General features: G+C 39.2%; 1 protein-coding gene across 1 annotated transcript; it reads left to right on the forward strand.

Annotated features, from left to right (window-relative positions):
- Positions 1 to 11,821: 11,821 nt before the first annotated feature.
- LOC149109511 (cell adhesion molecule CEACAM5-like) lies at positions 11,822 to 15,998 on the forward strand. Its single transcript, XM_089293728.1, has 3 exons — positions 11,822 to 11,903; positions 13,042 to 13,320; positions 15,730 to 15,998. The coding sequence occupies exons 1-3, from the start codon at positions 11,822 to 11,824 to the stop codon at positions 15,996 to 15,998; spliced, it is 630 nt and encodes a 209-aa protein (XP_089149854.1).
- Positions 15,999 to 20,995: the final 4,997 nt, after the last annotated feature.

Consider the following 20,995-nt stretch of genomic DNA (forward strand, 5'->3'; position numbering starts at 1 on the left):
GTGGCGCAGTGATATGTGTATCCCCAGAAACACAACTGTTATAATATAGCGCATCAACCTTGTCAAAACTGCAGGCAATATTAGCACCCGACGTTTTTACACGGCTTGGGTTCACTGAAGTTTGAAACTCGATAATTCCACTAAAAACGCGTGCACGCGTGCACGGGATAATAAGGGATACACATATCACTGATTATTTCATGAACTAGTGATATGTGTATCCCCATGGACACAGCTGTTATATTGGCTTTCTACCCAAGAAGAAAAATGCCCATAACATTTGCATTGTCAAAACTTGCTTGCTAGAAATATTAACACCCGCCATTTATTCATAGCTTGGGATTTCTGGAGTTTCACTGACCTCGGTTGTACACCGTCGTCGACCGCATGCAGGGGATACACATATCACTAATTATTACATGGCGCAGTGATATGTGTATCCCCTGAAGACAGCCGTAATCTAGGCTAACTGCCGAAGAATAAACGTCGAATATTATGAAACGTGCTAGCAATATTCGCAGTATAGCAATGTATACAGCTTGAGACTTAACATATCTTACAAAAAGTTGAACTGAAAAGCGGGTGCAGGGGATACACGAGTGCCACTAATCATTTTATGGCGATCGGGTCGAAGCCGTGATATGTGTTTCACTCCACGAATAATTCAGATGCAAACAAGGCGATGAACAGTGGAGAATATGCGTTACTCGAGGGGTGAGAATGCACCGCGCAATTAATATCGTCCTAGAAATCCGGTGCCGTGAAACTCAAATTGAAATATATCTAGATCCATTTGGTGTTCAACTTTAAATTCATTATATCCTGCTCGCAGAAAACCAGTTAGGATCAAGAACACAATTCCAGCAGCAGATACGTAAACTTTTTCAACTACAAAAATTGAGATTTGTGTTTTAAGCCTGTTTGGGTTAGTCGTTCGTCCAGTAAGCGACCGGACGACGAGAGCGCTTTCAAGGAGGATATTGCTTTTTTAAAGTAGAGGGGAGGGGGTGGGGGATACACATATCACTGGTCGCCATTTTGGAGGGGATACACATATCACTAGTGATATGTGTGCGGGGATACACATATCACGGGGATACACATATCACTGTGACAGCGGCTCGATCGCGCTTCCAATCCCCGCAGTAAGTCAGCGGTCAAGTTCCTGCGCAGGCGTCCTTAGAAAAAGTCCTCAGCCAATCAGCGGTTTTTGAGACCTGTCCGATTTAGAGCGTTAAATATAGCAGCCTCTCCAAAAAGCAGGAATCAGCGGTCTTCATGTTAGGTACCAGGTTGTTTCGGTTCTCCCGCCATGTTGGGCAGTTCGTTGGAACTTGTATCGAACTCGAGCTCTGTTTTAGCGGACCAAAATCCACTCTACCTTCGTTTTGTCACCGTGCACGGTTTCAAGGCAAAGTTTTCCGTTACCCAGAAGCTGAAGATAGCGATTACAGGCAACAACAACAACAGGTAAGCAAGTTTTGCATAAATTGAACGAGTAGAGTAAAGTAACGTCAAGATACGTTTCGTTTTGCCTTTGGTTGTGAATGTGTCATTATCAACGAGAAGTTACATTGTTTGTGTAATCGACTTTGGTGATGTTTACCTGCCGTGCATAGAGAGCTTTATGATCCGTTATTATCTGTTCTCGATAAAAGAGGAAGAGCATGCGACATTTGTTATTGGCTAAAATGCACCTTATGATTCCTTCTGATGCATGCTCTTGTAAGGTTATGTTGCCCTCTGATGTGAATGCTAGTAAGCTAAAATGTAATGTGCCATTTTCAGCAGAGAAATTTCTCTTATGCCAGTGTCAGTATTCTGAAGTTACTCAGGTGTCTACAGTTGTACCTACATGCAAGTTACAATATGCTGTTATACATAACTGTACATGGACATTGCACTCACTGCTACTGATAGTAAGTTAAATGTTGTGGAATTTCCTTTCACAAAAAAAAAAAAAAAAAAACTAAGATACTTTATAAAGAGGTATACATGCACCTCAAACTGTCATGAAAACTACACAGGACTTGAAAAAAAAGGAGTAACTTGCCCAGGCAGGAAAATCTACTTGTCTTGGATGACACAGTATAGTCAATCGATTATTCGATAACAATCAATAGAGATTAGTCAATGATATCAGAAATCAATAAAAGGATTCATCATGAGTAATCAATTGTGATCAAATTTTCAATAAGCATTATCGATTTTGCTGATACTAGCTTATCGTTTAAGCAACATTTAATAAGAAAGAAATGAACAAAAGATATAAAGTGAAATATGAAATCGTGAATGCAATTGCAGAAAAAGATAACATTGTATCTTGTAAACAGAATATTTTGCTGGCATACATGTATCGGGACTATGTTTTGGGGGTCTTTGGTAGTGCCTTTGAAATCTACATAAAAAAAAGTTACAATCAAGCATTGTGTTGAGGGACACAGTTTTTCTACAGTTTATGTGAACTAACAAAGAGAGACCAACTTTCAATTGATTCTCTAATGACTGATAAATCTGGTAAAATCAAATTGATAACTTGAAACTTCTCTAGCATGTGAGTATGAATTTCTTTCAATTGATTGATGACACTGATAACACTTACATTAATTTCAATTTATTGATTTATATCAATTTATGGATCAATTGCAATCGATTGCCTTACCCTGGGATGACCAGACAGCATTTTAGAGCCCTGTTACAGCTGTACGTTTTACTTGTACGAAATTGGGCTCTTACCAAATACATGTAGGTTTCATGTGTCATGCATCTGTTCAGTAGTAGCAGGGCAGGAAAAAAAATTTTAAGTCACTTGCCCAGTTGGCCAGTCAATTTTAGTTTTCACTTGCCCCCTACTTAAATATTAGTTGCCAATGTGGTGGCCAGTAAGGAAATCAGAGGACAAATGCGAGCAAAGTACGCTCAGATTCCTAACTAATTCTTGCTTTCAACCTAATAATTAACTAATCTTTAGGTCTTAAGTTTTGAAATGGAATGACTGGAAATTATCATTTATCAAGCTGGCATTTTTAGTCAGACTCACAAGACTACTGAGGCTACACTGTAATTTCACTTGCCCACTGGGCCACTGAACTTCTATTTTCACTTGCCCAAGAGCAAAATTTACTTGGCTGAGGAAATCAGGCCTGGGTTTTTTCCTGCCTTGAGTAGATCACAGATAACATCAAAATGTGGTAAAAACAAAAAATATTCACATAAGCCATTGCCAGTGTGTCACAGAATCTGTGAATTTTTTAGCCAAGTGTGTCACTGATGTTCTTACTACATTTTGTTGTCTTCTATGATCTATTACTGAACAGATGCACAACAACATGGAATCTATTTGCTTTGTAATACATAACAAAGAAACAAAAACAAATGTTTATGACATCATCTGTACCTTTGTCCACCAATAGAGCATAAGTGGATGTATTAAAGAAACAATCAAATTGTGCCTGCAAATAACTTGACTTATTATTTAAACATTGTTTGATAGGAGTTTGATTTATTGTGCATGAATATTAGTGTAGGAGATAGTGAACGTTGAATATTTACTGCCACAGATTTTGAGTTTAGTTCTTCTACATCCTCTGACATTCAGTGCCTTCCAATCAGAGGTGCAAAGTTTTTGTCACACAGCAGCTACAGATGTAGATGTAAGATCTGTTTGATCGATGAATATTCAGGGCTCAAAATAATGGCCAGTCAACGGCCAATGTCTGGCCAGAATGGTGACTTGACCGGCCAAAAACTTCACTCGCCGGTCATGTTGACCAGTCATGTCATGTTGAGATGGTCACATTGTTCATTCTTGAATAAACAATGAAATCCCCAACTGTAAATCTGAGAGTTTTAATCTCTTTTTTATTATGACCTCTCACGAAAACATACACCAACGCATATCTGTTTGAACAGCTAAAGACCATTCGCTTGCTGTTTTTCATGCGTTCAAGATTGATAGGAATGCCATTCGAGCGACTGGGGTTAAATCCGTTCAGAAAAATATTAAGCCAATTTTTAAACGGTCTAGCAGTGACTGGAACAAACAAATTATATTTGTGGGTTTAATTAGTCTAACATTACGTGTACTTGATTTTTTCGTAAATATCTTGACCAGTCAGAAACGAGATGTGACTGAGCTAAAATTACTTTGGCCGGTCAACATGACCAGCTACAGTCCGATTTCAAAGGCTACAGTATAAATTGGAATGATAAGAAACAAAATAATAACTCCAGTGTAAAATTTGCTGATTGATATCATACACAGAATTTGCTGATTCATACAGAGACATAACTTATGTTATTTAACGAAATGTTTTATGTTACTTGTAGGATGAAGTAAAATTGAGAGTGGTCAATATATGCATACTCCTTGGCATTGATGCTTGATCAGGAAAAAAGCAGCAACTGAGAAGGCTACAGTACTTATGACTCTATAAGGAGTCCAAGGCCCATTTCTTGAAGGCCCCGCAAACTTTTCGGGCCCACAAAGATATCTTTAATTGAGCTGTGTCTAAAAACTAAGAGATGTATATGCCTGGAACTTCTTGTGTGAAGGAAACCTCTGTTCATATTGAGAATAAGCAAATAAAACAGCTCTGTAAGCATAAGATTTCAGATTTTGGTATGGCTTTCTGGGCGCGAAAACTTTTTGGGACCTTTGAGAAATGGGCCCCTGGTGCATTACAGTCTAACATGGTGACCTTCAACACTTTGATATGCTCTGGAAGCTTTCTGGCATAAATTCAACCACTTTAAACATTTTTAATGCTGTGAAGTATCACCTACCTGTGTTAGTGAATTAGCATTAAATTTAAATATTTTAGGTTGCTAGGTTGATACTTATTGTTCAATACAGCAGCCATAAGATTTCATCGTAAAAAGAAAAGGCTATGTTTACATACGTGTAGTACCAGAACAATAATTTATTAACTTATGTTGTGTTATGGGAACTACGAATTGTTTTTTGTTTTGTTTTTTTGTTTTTTAAGTAGTGTTTTATCACAAAAAAAGTAAAATTTTGGATTTTCACCAGTCTGAATATTGTTTACAGTGAATGTTTTGTCAGAGATGCAAAATGTTTGTACTGTTTGGATTCCGTACAGTTTTGGAAAAAGAAGGAAACTGTGACTTTGTAAACATAGCCTAAAAGATGCCAGAAGCCTTGTTTTATGTTATGCAATGTAGTATTCCTTTGGCATGAATGTTTTTATGATGAATTTAAAATGTCAATCTCTATCTTGTGGTTTTTTCTCCCATTTTCTGTTATTTCAAAAGAACAATTCACTCTGCGAAAAAAGTTGATCAATACTTGACACTTACATTGCAGTAATTTTCATAACGCAGTAAAGGTAAAGTCTGCATACGAGCCACGTGGCCCAACAGGCTGGAGCTTATCCTGCTTTCTGTAGCAGGAAGCGAGTAGGACTATTTCTACTCCCCCTGGATGAGACGCCAGTCCATTGCAGGCTTACCCCACCATTAAATTCGCTGATACCCACTTATACACCTGGGTGGAGAGGCACTGAAAGTAAAGTGTGTTGCCCGACAACACAACAGAATGTACCTGCCTAGGGCTTGAACCCGGACCGCGTGATCAGGAGTTGAGTGCACTACATGTAACTATGAGGCCATTGTGCCTCCCACATTTTTCATAATAATTATTAAAGCTAATTTAATCCTGCATTAATTACTTAGTAAGAAAAACAGTTTATTCATTCATTTTATGACAAAGGTATTATCATTGTTACATTTGACTTTGTCAATTAATATTTTAGTATAAATTTAAGACAGGTATCCATTTGCAAACAATTTTAATTTAATAATACACCTAAATTGCAAAATTTTTACTAGTTGTAGCTGCCAACAGTATAGAGCTGAATATGACATGGTTTCGCACAATCTTGAAAAGGTCTTGAATTTTAGTAGTCTTCTTGAAAAGTGCTTGAATTCGGTTAAAGGAGCTCAGTCGTGGTATTTTGAAATATTTTGGCCATGCACAAAATTACATTTAAGTCGTCTTGTTATGGATAGAAAGAAAAGAAAGCATGTTTTATTTGTTCCAATGTATACATTGTAAACCTTAATCATGGCATATACAAACTATTTGAATTTTACTGAGTTTGTACTGATTGGAGTAAATTTCTGATTCTGTATAAATTTGCATATTTTGTACTATTATAATTAAGGTCAACAGATTTGATTACAATAAAACAGTGCATTCTATGTATTTTTCTTCAAGTTATTATTTACAAGTTTTTTTATCATACAGGGTTTCTGCCTCCCTTTTTCGATTTCCATATTATTTACAGGCTCCCTTTTTCAATTTCCAGGTTATTTACAGGCTCCCTCTTTCGATTTCCATGTTATTTACAGGCTCCCTTTTTCAATTTCCAGGTAATTTACAGGCTCCCTTTTTCGATTTACATGTTATTTACAGGCTCCCTTTTTCAATTTACAGGTTATTTGCAGGCTCCCTTTTTCAATTTACAGGTTATTTACAGGCTCCCTTTTTCAACTTCCAGGATATTTGCAGCCTCCCTTTTTCAATTTACAGGTTATTTACAGGCTCCCCTTTTCAATTTACATGTTATTTACAGGCTCCCTTTTTCAATTTCCAGGTTATTTACAGGCTCCCTTTTTCGATTTACATGTTATTTACAGGCTCCCTTTTTCAATTTACAGGTTATTTGCAGGCTCCCTTTTTCAATTTACAGGTTATTTACAGGCTCCCTTTTTCAACTTCCAGGATATTTGCAGCCTCCCTTTTTCAATTTACAGGTTATTTACAGGCTCCCTTTTTCGATTTACATGTTATTTACAGGCTCCCTTTTTCGATTTACATGTTCTTTACAGGCTCCCTTTTTCGATTTACATGTTCTTTACAGGCTCCCTTTTTCGATTTACATGTTCTTTGTAGGCTCTCTTTTTTGATTTCCATGTTATTTACAGGTTCCCTTTTTCAATTTACACGTTATTTACAGGTTCCCTTTTCCGATTTACATGTTATTTACAGGCTCCCTTTTTTGATTTACACGTTATTTACAGGCTCCTGTTTTCGTTTTCCATGTTATTTACAGCCTCCCTTTTTCTATTTACATGTTGTTTACTGCCTCCCCTTTTTTATTTACATGTTATTTACAGTATTTTGGCAGCCTCCCTGTATTAAATTTACGTGTTATTTACGGGTTTCCAGGTTGAATCACAAGAAATTTACAGGCTATTTACAGTATTTGCAGGAACAGTTTACATGTTATTTACATGATCTTAGCCCTTGGCTTTGAAACATTTACAGTGTTTTCTTCATCATTTACATGTTTCACTTGAAATATTTACATGTTTTTTACATGAAACCACCAAAACATGTAAAAGGGGAAAAATCATGTAAAATTATTCTTTACAGTCTCTTTTTGATGATTTACATGTTAATTACATGTTATTTACATACTCTGTAAATTTTCATCTTTTCCAGTGTTTCGTGGGCACGGCCATCTTGAATTCTTAATTCGGCTCCTGATTGGCTGAAAATAAATAGCGCCATCTTGGATTTGGAGAACAATAGGGCCCATTGTTCTCCAAACAATAGCCTATTGTCTTTCTCGGCTCCTGATTGGTTACTGCCCATAAAAACCACCATTACTACTAAAACACTTTGGGAAATAAGTAACTGGAGTATTGAAAATAATTGAACTTTAACAAAGGAAATTCTAGATATTCCAGTGAACCTTCAACAACGGATAATTAAAGATCTTTCTGTTAAATTATTAGCAAAATGGTGTTAACTTGTGAGAATCGTTACAAGCCTGTTGCATGCAGATTATAAGGAAAATCTAATGACCAATTTTTCTGCAAATAAACAAAACCGATTTTAAAGGCCTGTTTATATTTATTCATGTTGCCATGGCAACGGCACATACGTCAGCTTAACCATTAAAAAACCGAAGTTTGTGTTGTTAACTAACTTGGTGCCATTTTTGACGACCGAGGGATCAAGGGTTTTAGAGAAAAAGGTGAATGAAACACAGGTATCAAAAACTGTGTTCAGCCACCTTAATATTATTTTAGTTGTCTGGCGACAGTTTCCAAAATTAACCAGCAGGGACCGCGCAGGAGGAGGGGCTGGGGACTTTACCTTGAGATAAATACAAAAATCTTCGTAAAAAACTACGCAGATTTTACTTCTGGACTGGATTACTTTCCTTGTCGAAAATCTAAAGTCCGAAATACATGTACTGATTAAGAATTTAGAATCGTGCAGCGGCGGCTTTCCCACAAAGATAACAATCAATCCTAGTACAGAAGACAAAGTGGCAACTGATAGTGGTAAACTGGATGTTAATGTCATGGCGAAAATGCAGGAAACGACGTAAATTTTAAATCATTCTTCGACACCATTTTACTAAAAGCTCAGTGGCAGGAACAATGCTGACACGGAAAACGCGAACACGAAGGAATTGAAATCGAGACTGGAGAACAACCAGTTCCCATGAAAATACTAAACTACTACAGGCAAATATGCTTTGCATCCACTGACGCGTTGGCTAATGTTCTTGACCACTTAATGTTTGTACATTTGTTGATCTCTTGTCTATTAAAAATTTAACGACGTGGAGTACATGCCTTATTTCTGTATAATGAGTTTAAGGACCGGATACAATTTCCCCCTTCCTTTAATAGGAATTGAAATCAAAGATTTTCTGGGGGGGAGCATGCCTTTAGAACCCACCTAGTTGGCTCGCGTTTAGGCATTCGTGTTTAAGCCCGTAGATAACGTATTGAAACCCTAATTTAAATGCCTGGTGGAGATGTCATAGCCACATGCATTGGCTTTACTACACTTCAACAAGCTTAGTTTACTCTAAATCGTTACTGTCGTAAGTTCTACTAGTGTAACAAAAATGTGTTTCGTTAACAACACAAGAAATGGGATTAAGGAGATTAAAATATATTTAACCATTATTCTTGGATGTAAGAATTTTCTATCAAGGTACGTATACTGCGGACAAAGCCATATTTTGCTCGCCAAAAAGATCCTGTGCTTGTACCCTCCGAGCAAAAAAATTAATTCTAAAATTCGGGCCGTCCCGACTGTGGTAGATATGAATCTCGTTATACTTTGCAGTCTGAAAGATTAATTTCACTATTTTGTCAAATCTTTTCGTTTTCCTGTTTTGGCTTTTCATTGTGAATAGATCCACCTTTCCAGCTCGTATTTCTAGCGCTTCTCCATTTATTGTATGTACATTGCGTTACATCCTGTCAGCAGTAGTGTTTTCGCACTTCCAGTCTATATGTTTATTTCGCTATTCTTGGCCTATGTTTAACTGCTTAATAACCGAGAGTGAGGTCGTTACGGGAAAATCTCAAACTGAGGCCTTGCCGTATTGACTGAGCGATAGCGAGGTCAATACGGTAGGCCGAGGTTTGAGATTTTCCCGTAACGACCGAACGGTCGAGGTTATTAAGTTGTTTATTATATGGCTCATGAATTAAGGAAAAGAAAAATATTATTCGAGCGGAAGTTGTCAATTTACATCCGGCGATGCGCGCGTTTACCGATTCATTCACCGTCTCAAACCCAGTGCAAAACTACACAGTCAGTGAACTTCACCACTGTATTACGTATTCCGTTAAAAACACACGTTTCTTTACGGGAAAAGTGATTGTCACAGCCTCAAAAAGGTAATTTAGTATCGTGGTGCTACAAGTTGATGGGGGAGTTTTTCCGACTTTTGTGGCGAAACGTCAACGCGGAATAACTCGATCTTCGCATCCACTTTCGACAATATATCTCCGCCTTCATTCCGGGATTTATGGATGAACTTTTCCAGTCTTGTGAACGTCTAAAACTTCCTGCAGTTATCAGAAACACTGCTACCGACAGAAACCGCCCGATGGTTTACATCTGATGATCCTGGAAGCTGATTTACACTTGCTTGTGTTAAAGCGAGGGAATCTATTTGATGAGAACTGAAACAGAGTTCAATATTTCGGTAATTGTTGTGACTAAGATGATAACTTATACGTTTCTTCGTGGTGTTCTGCTCAGGATGCATGACAGATCTGCCGATGGTGTTTTTCACTCAGCGATTTTAGCTTTACTTAAGACTCGGCAAACTTTGATTGTTTTCCACTAGTGTTCGCCAAGGTTACCGGCTGGTAAGTCAAAACGACTTCTATATTAGTTTTATTAAGGAATAATCGCTAAACTTTTAGCTACTTACTTTGTCTTACTGTTTTTAATCGGCTTTCATCGTTTCAATGCGCTTGAATTTTCACTTAGCGATTTTAGCTTTACTCAACACTCGGCAAACCTTGATTATTTTTCACTAGTGCCCGCCGAGGCTACCGGTAAGTCAAAAACGACTTCTATACAAATTTTATTAAGGAAAAATCCCTAAACTTTAAGCTACTCGGAATCAAATTTACTTTTCTCACTGTTTTTTATCGGCTTTCATCGTTTCAATGCGCTTGAATTTTCCGAGCCGGGCTCTTCCTAATTTGCATAATCCGTAATCGGCCCGTGGGCATTACGGCTGCATAATGACCGCTCAGATATCGCTCTTAGCCAATCAGAACGCGCCTTATATCGGCCACAAGCCAAAGCCGTATAATAATAGCTCTTATTAACCGAGCAGGAGGTCTGTATGGGAGAATCTTGACCGAGGTCGTAAGTATAGACCGAACGCAGTGAGGTCTGTACACACGACCGAGGTCAAGATTCTCTCATACAGACCAAGTTCGGTTAATAAGATGTTTATTATATGGCAAGCAAGAGAAATTTAATTCGTTTAATGTGACTGGTTTGTACTAGCCGACATTTTGCTTGCGAACGGCAATGAACTGAACTTAATTCTGCCGAAGTCTGCTCGTCCTCTCTACTTTTCTTTTCTTTTCTTATCAAACTTTTTGGCATTGCCATAAATAAATATTGTTAGAAGAAAAAAGTCAATATTTTTGCATTAAAGTTTGCCACCCATTTCACCGCAAAACATTACCGGTCTAGATGGGAAAATCTAGACCGCTTTCAATATCGATTTCAGCCAATCAAATTCGTGAACTCGGTAGCTCCCTGTTTTTGTGAGACACAGCCATATAATAATATGATATATTAGTCCTACGTTATCGATGTTTATTCTCTTATATTGGTCCGTTCTTAAGTTTTGGGCTGTTTTGATCAGGCGTCTTTCCATATTTTGGAAAATTTGAAAGTTTTTTGGTCTTACTCTGTGGTGTTATCTTTTCGATGTTTCTTCATATTTTTGAGCTTCCATAACACTTTATACTTTAAAACGTTCATATACCGTTACTCCTACCATCTTGTTTCTCCTGAAACCTTGGTACGCTTGTAAATTGCCAATCTTATAATTTATCTTTTCCGTTAGTGTTTCCTTTTATGTAATTATTACTATGATGTTTGACAAAAGTTTTTTCTGCTTGCCTTTTCCTTTTGATAAGACTGTTCTGACGGCTTGTAACCTGTAAAACTAGTCTACGTTTCTATCTTTAAGTCATTCAGAGAAAGTGTAGTTATCAAATTTGAATCGTCTCAAGATCTCCAAATAGCAATTTTGAAAGAAGCACATTGTTTAAAATAATTTGTGTGAGTCTTAATATTTTTGATATTACTGTTATTGTCTTTATCTGTGGCATAGATGCTCCAACCGTCATCAACATCTCTATCAATAACACAGTGAACGAAAGTGACTCAGTGACTCTAGCATGTAGAGCGGATGGTAATATCTGGTAACACCAGATATTACCTGGGCGAGAGTTTCTGACAACAGTTCTGTGTCCTTTCCTTTGAGCATCACTGGTAAACACGATGAAGGAGGCTACCAGTGTACTGCTGAAAATGGTGTGGGGAGTTCAGACAGTGTTGTTACATTCATTAGCGTTCAGTGTAGGTTTACAAAAATGCTGATTTAATATGAGATTTATAGAGCAAAAGTCATAAGACTTTAAGAGTTATATTGAAATAGTAGTGATGTTTTCAACAATTTAGCCTTTAAATACGTCCTGACCCTTTAGAAGACACAAGGTTCCCCAAAACTTCAAATTTCCACTGGTGCTTAATTTAATGACAGATTCACACAACGCTGTACTCTTCTCATGATCAAATAATAGGTATTTTAATTATCGTATTGTTTTGCAGTTCGCAGGATTATTTTATGACATGGCACTGACATTACTATCTTTCTGAAACTTTTGCATGCTTACAAAATACAGCAATAGATCAGATGACAGTAAGCTAGAGTGGTTTCCTTCTTTATGATAAACTATGAACAGGGCAAAACAAACATACAAAAAGAAAAAAAAACAAAAAAACAACAACAACAAAAAAACCGTCATCTGACATTAATTATTTTGGGGGAGTATTTATGCGATATTTTTCAGACTGCGTGTTTTAAACTGTTACCTTTACATGTGAGCCAATGTTTATCTTTATACAGTATCCAAGCTTTTAAAGAAGGACCCTATGGTTTCTAACAAAATCACTGCTTCAAGATTCATGTGCTCAATATCAACCTATTCTTTTAAAGGGATCAGAGGTGGTGCGCATCCTCCTTATAAATCCACTATTATTTATTTACAAGACCTCTGTAGACTAGGCATTCCAAATTATTGCATTGGTTTCGTACTTCTAATTATATTTCGTGCCAAAAAGCGCTCCTTGATCTATGTCACATACGTCTAGCTAGAAAACTAACGAGACGCGGTTGGACTCCGCGTATTCGAACTCTGTTATTCCTAACGTTAACCATCTGCTTTATGCACTGGTTTTTGTTTCCCTTGACGTAAAATTAAGCCTATTTCGAGGTCCATTGGTCGATTTGAAAGGTTAACATCATCATAACATCATGCAACCCTTTTCACATTTTCACAGAGCCGAAACGCTACAATCTAGTGTTTTGATTACACTGTAGTCTTGCGCACATTATAATTGACTTAAAATAAATAAAATTGAACTACATGACATTTCTACAGGATGGCATAAGTCACGTGTACATAAGTAACAATTACATTTTTTCTCTTTGAGTTTAGACTATAGTCCAATAGACACAAAGCTGAGGACTTCTTTGAGCCACAGGTCAGTTGTAGTTAATACATCCTTCAGCATCACGTGCATCTCAAAGGCCAACCCACCTGCAAAGTATCGATTCTACAAAGACCACGACAATTTTGTTAATGACACAACTGGCAGTGACGTCTCGGTGATCACAACGTCTTTCAATGAAAGGGTGAATCAGGTGAACTATCGTTGCACTCCGTTCAATGACTTTGGTGATGGACCTACAGAAGTTGTAACTGTTACAGTGTTATGTAAGTATACAAAATAATTGCTATCCTCTTTCTGTAGTTGACACTCGACAATCTTCTTATAATCCCGAGTATTACTGGATGATTCATTTCCTCACAAGATTTCTCCGTATAAAAGGTTAAAGAAATCAATATTGTTGACTGAACTAATGAGCGCTGTCGTAGTTGTGACAAAACAAACACAGGACCTTTATAATTAGAAATATCTTGCTTATACGCCTTTTTAATGAATTTCCTAATAAACCTCATTGCTGTTGCGTTCTAAAAGACAAATTACATTTTATTTTTGTGTTTGAGATGCAGAACTCTGGCATATTCTCAATAAGCCTACACTACTGCCTGTTTACTCATGTGCAGTATGGCGCATGAGTTAAGGATTGGGCTCCGTTTCTCCGTTTTGGTGTCAGATTTGTGCATGCAAATTTATGCGAGCATATATTTAACACGGTCTTTGGAGCTCCGTCCGCCATGTTGAATTCTTCAAGAAGGTGCGGTTTTTTCGCAAACGCTGTGCTTTTTCCCCAATTTGATACGATGTGAAAGGACATTTCAGTACTTTAGTTCGTTGCTAAGATTCTGAACTGGCATGTGAGCATGTATGAACAGCAAGAAACTGTTTCTGGAGAGGTAAGTCATTGTTTATGTCGATCGCCATCTGACAATATGACAAGTCTCAAATTTATTAGGGTTTTGGAGATTCAAGGACATATTTCGAAGAATCATTTACTAAGAACGTGCTCTGTATACTTAATCTTTTGGTCAAAAAATGCTTCCTGTTGGTGTAAATGGACGTGTTCAACAAAACAGGTAATAAGCCACGTTCGATATACCGTATATCAATATTCCAGCATGCCCGCGAGGATTTCAGGACAAAATTTTCAAGTTTCTTTTGTCCCTCAAATCCCAAAATATACTCGGTTACAAAAAAAGTATTTTAAAAGAAAAATACATGCTATAAATTGACGTTTCGGCGTTATCTTGTCGCCATTATCAAATGCAGATTAAAGTCGTTCAGTTCAGTTTTAGTTATATACTAGCTCAGGTGTTAAAAAGGAGTCCACCAAAAGTTCGAGTAACAAGTGGGCTAAAACTTTTTACCGAGATTACTGGAAACTTCTGTACGACTCTTTTAAATATCTCCTCAAAGGAAATCATTTCTAACAGCACCAAATGTAGAAAATAAATTTTGAAGTAATATATGAAATACTTGAAAGTACTGGTGAAATGAAACTGATCATGAAATTTTACCTGTTTTTTACCTGGTAATTCCTCTGAACTTTGAAATTTACTTGCTCGAGTTCCCATGAGAAAGTGTTTTTGGTGTTATTTCAGACAACTGTTTATATCTTTAGCTTTAGAAAATGCAAAAAGGACTGTAAAATACTTAAAGTTATTCTGGTACAATGTTTGTGTCCATTGAAAACTGAAATTGCTCGAGTCAAGAAGAATGTGACGAGCAATGTCAGGTAATAAAACACTTGTGTGTTTACGTTTTTTTCCTTTTTCTTTTTCTGCCTCTTTGTTAGTCTAATACACCTTGTATTTTGTATTAATTATTGAAACAGTACATTTTTAGCAACATGTGTAAGGATATATATAATGTAATAATATTTTAATTCTTTGAAATATGGCATTTCATGATATAAGTTACAAAAAACACCAGGTGCCTACTGAGGAGTACTGTTATTAAGTTTCAAGTATACTTTAAAATCAAATTACAAATGGCCCAGTACTGGAATACATTCCTAACAACCAACATAAACAAGTCTAACACTTGAACAGAAAATGCCTAAAGAGATTTAGTTCAGAATTGCTATGAAAAAAATATATTTTATCCAATTCGCAATTCTGATCGTTTGTTAATTCTCTATCTATAATTTTTCGACTCGGCTTGCTTTGTTATTCGCCCGACGATATCCTTGTAATAAAGATGGCATATTGCGTTACAGCATTTATCTTCTCTCCTGATGCACTTTTTTCAAATTAGCATTTCTCCCGTATTATTTCTAGTTGTCAGATGGCAAACGTTTTCAAATTGCTTGTCTGCTATGTACGCATTGCGTATCTATTTTATATAATTTGTATTCTCTTGCGCATGAGTATAGGCTACTTGCGCATTGCGCATCTATTTTATATAACTTGTATTCTCTTGCGCATGAGTATAGGCTACTTGGAACCTCTTGTTAAACTAAGAAAACACAGCTCCGTATATCTAATTAAAAATGTTTCGGATTATTGATCTTCAATCTGAATGATCGAGTTACAGTATATTTTTGCGTTCGAGTTGCACAGACCAAAACACGACTCTTGACTTTTCCAGTGAGACTCTACTACTATCTAACAAATATTCCAAAATGCATTAACATTGATTAATGAATGATGTCTTTTAAGGTTAATGTTTTCTTTTTGAAGATGCACCTGATGCAACAACCCTCACAACAGTTCCTAATAACACAACATTACTTCATGACAGTATTATGACTTTGAATTGCCAAACAGACGCCAGTCCTGGAGCTGAGTATCATTTCTACTTTAATGGCAGCTCTATCGGTAAAAGTGCCTCAGGTGTGTTTAATGTCACAGTTGAAGCAGATGGAGTGTACACTTGTGTTCCTGTAAACACAGTTGGCACAGGAGGCAATGCTGTCAGCGTCACTGTTGGTAAGTTAACATCCATGTAATACAATAAAGAATATCTACTGTTTTCTGATTAGAGTTCGAGGACAACTTGGAACACATTTATCTTTTACGGATGTTAACTTGTCAATTAGCAGTATTCAAAATGGAGGGTAGCTGCCAATTGACAGCAAAGCAGGCAATGAGCAAATGTGGGCAAAATGCAAATAAAGGGGGGTATCCATGGCAACCTCCCACGGGTCACCTTCCCCTGGCACCTGTCACACTGAATTCTCAGTGGAGAATAAGTATGCTTACCTAGACACAAGGGCCCACCATGAATCAAGAGGCGGGTGGGATGGGGCAAACCAAAGACAAAGCGACAAGGTAAGGCAGAGCAAAACCACGAGGGAGAAACTGCACAGCAATGGTACAACTACGCAAGCCCGTAGCGATCATCCGCTGGCTAGGAACAGATCTCCCAGTTAACTCTGATTATTGACAATGTCATTTGATTTGTCGATAAGCAATATTCAAAATGGAAGGTAGGTGCCAATTGACAGCGAAGCAGGCAATAAGCAAGTGTGGGCAAAATGCAAATAAACGGGGGGATCCATGGCAACCTCCCACGGGTCACCTCCAAAAATAAAAAAAACTCTAAGATAGATGTAAGTGCTTATAGAAAAGAGGATCGATGGGACGAGGCAGCCATGGGGGCCGACCCTCCAAACAATGAATCTTCAAGTACGTAACTGCGGGGAGGCACCCCTTCCAAGCAAGGGAAACGCTAACAGTGGGAGAGCAATAGGGGGAATAGCCAAGCAATTAACGCTCCCTGTTGAAAGGGAAAGCAGCCCTTCCTCCCCCCCCCCCCCCACCCCCCAAAAAGACCAGGCTCCCAAACGACGAGCAAATACGCTAATGGAAGTAACGAGACTCACCAAACTATTCAACCAATGATTTGGCTGCACGAGTTATAAGATCCGGTGGGGTTCTAATATATTGTTTGTAAGCACGGAACGCTCGGGTTGAAGGCTGATAAGCTGGGGACAGTGAACTCGGCAGACCGCGAAAAACCAAAATAAGCCAAAAGACAGGCGGCTTAAAACAAAACATCGTCAAATGAATTGAGATCGAGGGCAGAATAAATTATGCGAAGAATGTTACTGGAAACTGTTAGGCGTGGCCTGGAAGGTAGGGCAGCCTGAGAACGCTTGATTCCTCTAAGAACTCTTTGAAGCCGAAGGCAGTTTTCCAAGGGGTGAGGGAATCCTTGATTGACATGAAGAGACCGCACCGCAGATAGGTATACCTTTATAGAATAGTGTCCGAGGGAGTCGGTTAGGTACGTGGCAAAAAGGCAGAGAGTCCATTCCGAGGCTGGGCATGGAGAACCATAGGGGCTGAGATGTCCAATAATGACACAGAAAGTTACAAACGTTTCCTCGGCACAAGGATAGGTGCGGTGCATTGAAGAAGCAAGACCTTGGTACATGAACGAAAGGCAGCGAGCTTCTAAATGACTACGGAAAGATGGGCTAAGAGCTGAGGAGGGATGCGGATTGGAAACTTCTTGGCATGTGGCGCTTGAGAATGAAAGGCCTGAAAATTGAAGCGAGACAAGACGTCAGCTATGCCGTTATTTCTTCCTGGAACATGAATCGCAGCAAATGTAAAACTGAAGCAGGCTGCAGTTTGAGTAAGCTACGCAACAAATGCATAATGTTTGGGTCTGGAGACGTCAGCAAGTTAAGAATGTGAACAACAGCTTCGTTGTTGACGTGAGACAAGATACGCCTGCGGGACCAACCAGGACCCCAAACATGGGGCTGCCAAAACAACAGGAAAAAGTTCTTTGTAAGTAATGGACTGTGGAAATTGGAGAGTAGACCATCGAACATTGAAGCATTCGTTGTCCATAAAAGCACCATAACCAACAGCGCCAGATGCATCAGAAGTGACAGAATAGTCAGGCGAAGGCTCAAGGGTGGGGAAAAGGAAGACGGATATTCCATTGCACTGACCAAAAAATTTTACCCACCAGGCCAAGACGTATTGGATGAGAATCATTGCGGAAACAGGACAATAAATCAATCATCCGGAGAAGAAAGGTGCCACCTGACCAAACCACCATGTAGGCATGATGCAACCGACCAATCAATGATTGAAGATCTTTTTTAGTACAACATTTGCGGGTTGACCAATGGGAGAGAGTCTCTTGCAAAGCAAAAAACTTATCAGCTGGAAGGCATGCAATCTGAGCTGCTGTATCTAATTCAATTTCCAGGAACACCATGAAGGAGGCTAGACCCAAGCATTTCTGAGGGCACAAAGGAAGACCCAACCTGGCAACCACTGCTACGGCTACTTCAAGGTTGGAGGAACAGACCACTTAACTGAGTTTGCTGGAGCTGCCTAATGAAATCATCTAAATACTGCAACAATTCCTCAATGCCGTAGTTATTGACCAAAATCCACTCGACCAATTCTGCAACTGAGTTGAAAATAGCAGGAGCTGAGCGAAGCCCAAATGGTAAGGCGAGATCTATGTAATAAGCCTTGCGCCACTCCAGGCCCAATAGATGGAGGTCCGAAGGATGAATACCAATATTGCGGTATGCAGATTCAATGTCAAATTTAGCCATGAGGGCACCCAGCCTAAATTTAGAAACCATCTTAACAATATCATCCATTTTGATGTACTGGAGATGCCAGGATCTGGATCGATTCCATCGTTGACGCTGTGGCCTTGCGGCGAGGATAGGTCTACAATAAGGCGCCATTTGCGCGGCTGCCCTTTCTTAGGAATCACCCCAAAACTGCTTACGTGAAGGTTTTGCACTGGTGGGGCATCAAAGAACCCACTACACGGCCTAGCCTGATGTTGTTAGCTAAATACACGTCGATCACCCCAGAATGTTGGTAAGCGGACAGTTTATTTCTTCTAGCTAATTTCAAAGTCACAGATTTATCACAACTAAGTCTACAGCCTTCCTTGATACCCTGAAGGACAAAGTTTGCCTTTGCCCTACGGGATAGAGAGTCAATTTAGCTTCAAATAACTCAAAGTTTAGAGGAGAAACTTCCGTAACAGGATGAAAAAAGTAATAATAATAAATTCTAGTAGTAAAGTAGGCTAGAAATACGACAAATAGTATCAGAAAAGCTAACACAACAAAAGAACGACAACAATAATCAATTTAACTCAGTCTTTAACGGGGGAACAACAAGTGCAAGACAGTTAATGGCGTTTGCGACGCTTTGGCTCCTCAGGATCCGGCGAGCGAGCACGAGAACACTGCGAAGAAGTACAAGAAGTAGCACGATGACTGCCCCAGCACCTGCTACAGGCATGGCGAAACCGACACTGCAATGCAGTGGACAGCGTTCCAAGAATGGCAAATGACTTTACTAGAAACATTACCAGAGGCCTCTGCCTGAGACGAGACAACACTGGATGAGGCTGGGCGAGTGCGAACTTGAGCGCCGGCTGTATGGTAGCTGAAAAGCTAAATATGCATCTTAGACCAGTCGGTGACGTTTTCTGCAGCTGCGTGCTTCCTGAAGGCCCGGTCGTAGTCCAGCCACCAAAACCAGCTAAATTGACGATATGTTCGGAGTATTAAAAGCTTGAGCTTGTCAGATCTCTCCATCGGTGCGGGAAAGACGAGCAGAGAATGAGATAAGGAATGGAAAAGGCTTCCATCTACGAAGCGATGTCCGTAATAAGGCGCTTCCGGTTTTTAGGCGTGTGCGACAACACTAAGTGGCCATTGAACCAAAGTTGAGGCTCTTGCTCGGAAATGGTAACATTTTCTGCTAATAAATCTTCCGGATTCACGAAGTTTCCCGCAGTGATTTGACAAACAACCTTGAAAGGTACTGGCGAGTAGCCGGGGTCGACCACGAAAGGCTGTTGAAGAGGTAAGGCTGTCAGCGAAGGAACCGCCGTAGGACTTACAATTGGTTGAGAAGCAAAGGCAGAATTAACTGTAGCTAGTAGGCTGTAAAGCGCCGAAGAACAAGGTGCTATGGAAGACAAAGTAGCCGAGCAAAATACAGGAACGAAAGATGGGACAACAAGAGACGAAAACATTCCAGTCGATACGTTGGCTTGCGTAGCCACTCGTACTGGAGGAGTACTGGACGAAGAAGGCGACGGCAAAAACCCAGCAGGAACCGATGAAGACCAAGGTTGATGAAAGCCACAGGCGTCCAAGTGTGCCGCACGAGCAGCAAGGTAAGAACCTTGGGCGGCAATTGCGGGAAGGCCTTGAGAAACTGAATGAGCGCCAACCGCGGTAGATAACGACTTTTTGGCGATAGCTAAAATCGAAGTTTGGATGGCCTGAATCACAGAGGCTAAAATTTCTGGCGATATGGAAGCACTAACACAATTACCAGACGCTAGCACGGATGTCGAAACGGCATTAGTTGAGACAGAAACGGCGGACGCTGGAGACGAAGACATCCGGCACAGAGCCCTCCAAACTATTTCTCGTACGTTGCGGAAGCATGACGGTCGAAGAGACTGCAAAGGAGTGAAAGAAACACGGAGCGAAAACACCAGAGCACTCTTGAACTAGCGGCAAAGGAATAAATCGGCGAAAAATTGGTCTTAATCAAACCAAAGGCAAAGCGACAAGGCAAGGCAGAGCATAACCACGAGGGCGAAACTGCACAGCAATGGCACAACTACGCATGCCCGCAGCGATCATCCACTGGCCAAGAGCAGATCTCCCATTTAACTCTGATTATTGATAATCTCATTTAAAGAGGAAAGTTAAAGCACGTAAAGAGGAACGATGAGGCCTTTCATATTTTCCCAATATGTTCTATAGCTTTAGGGAATAATAACTCTTCAGTTGTTCCTGTAGACTCTATGGCGCCAAGTTACAGCTTCGAGCGCAACTTTGATGCGTCAAGCAGCGCTCCCTACTCTTTACATATCTCGTAAACTGAGAAACCGTTCCTTTCATTATTCGATATGTATTTTAATTGGTTTTGTTTTAAAAGCAAAACAAGTAATGGCGATGTTCAAAGCTTATGCGGCCGAGTGCAC

Source organism: Orbicella faveolata, unplaced genomic scaffold (assembly GCF_042242905.1).
Source record: "Orbicella faveolata isolate gen_17 unplaced genomic scaffold, um_ofav_v1 contig_25, whole genome shotgun sequence".
NCBI lineage: Eukaryota > Metazoa > Cnidaria > Anthozoa > Scleractinia > Merulinidae > Orbicella > Orbicella faveolata.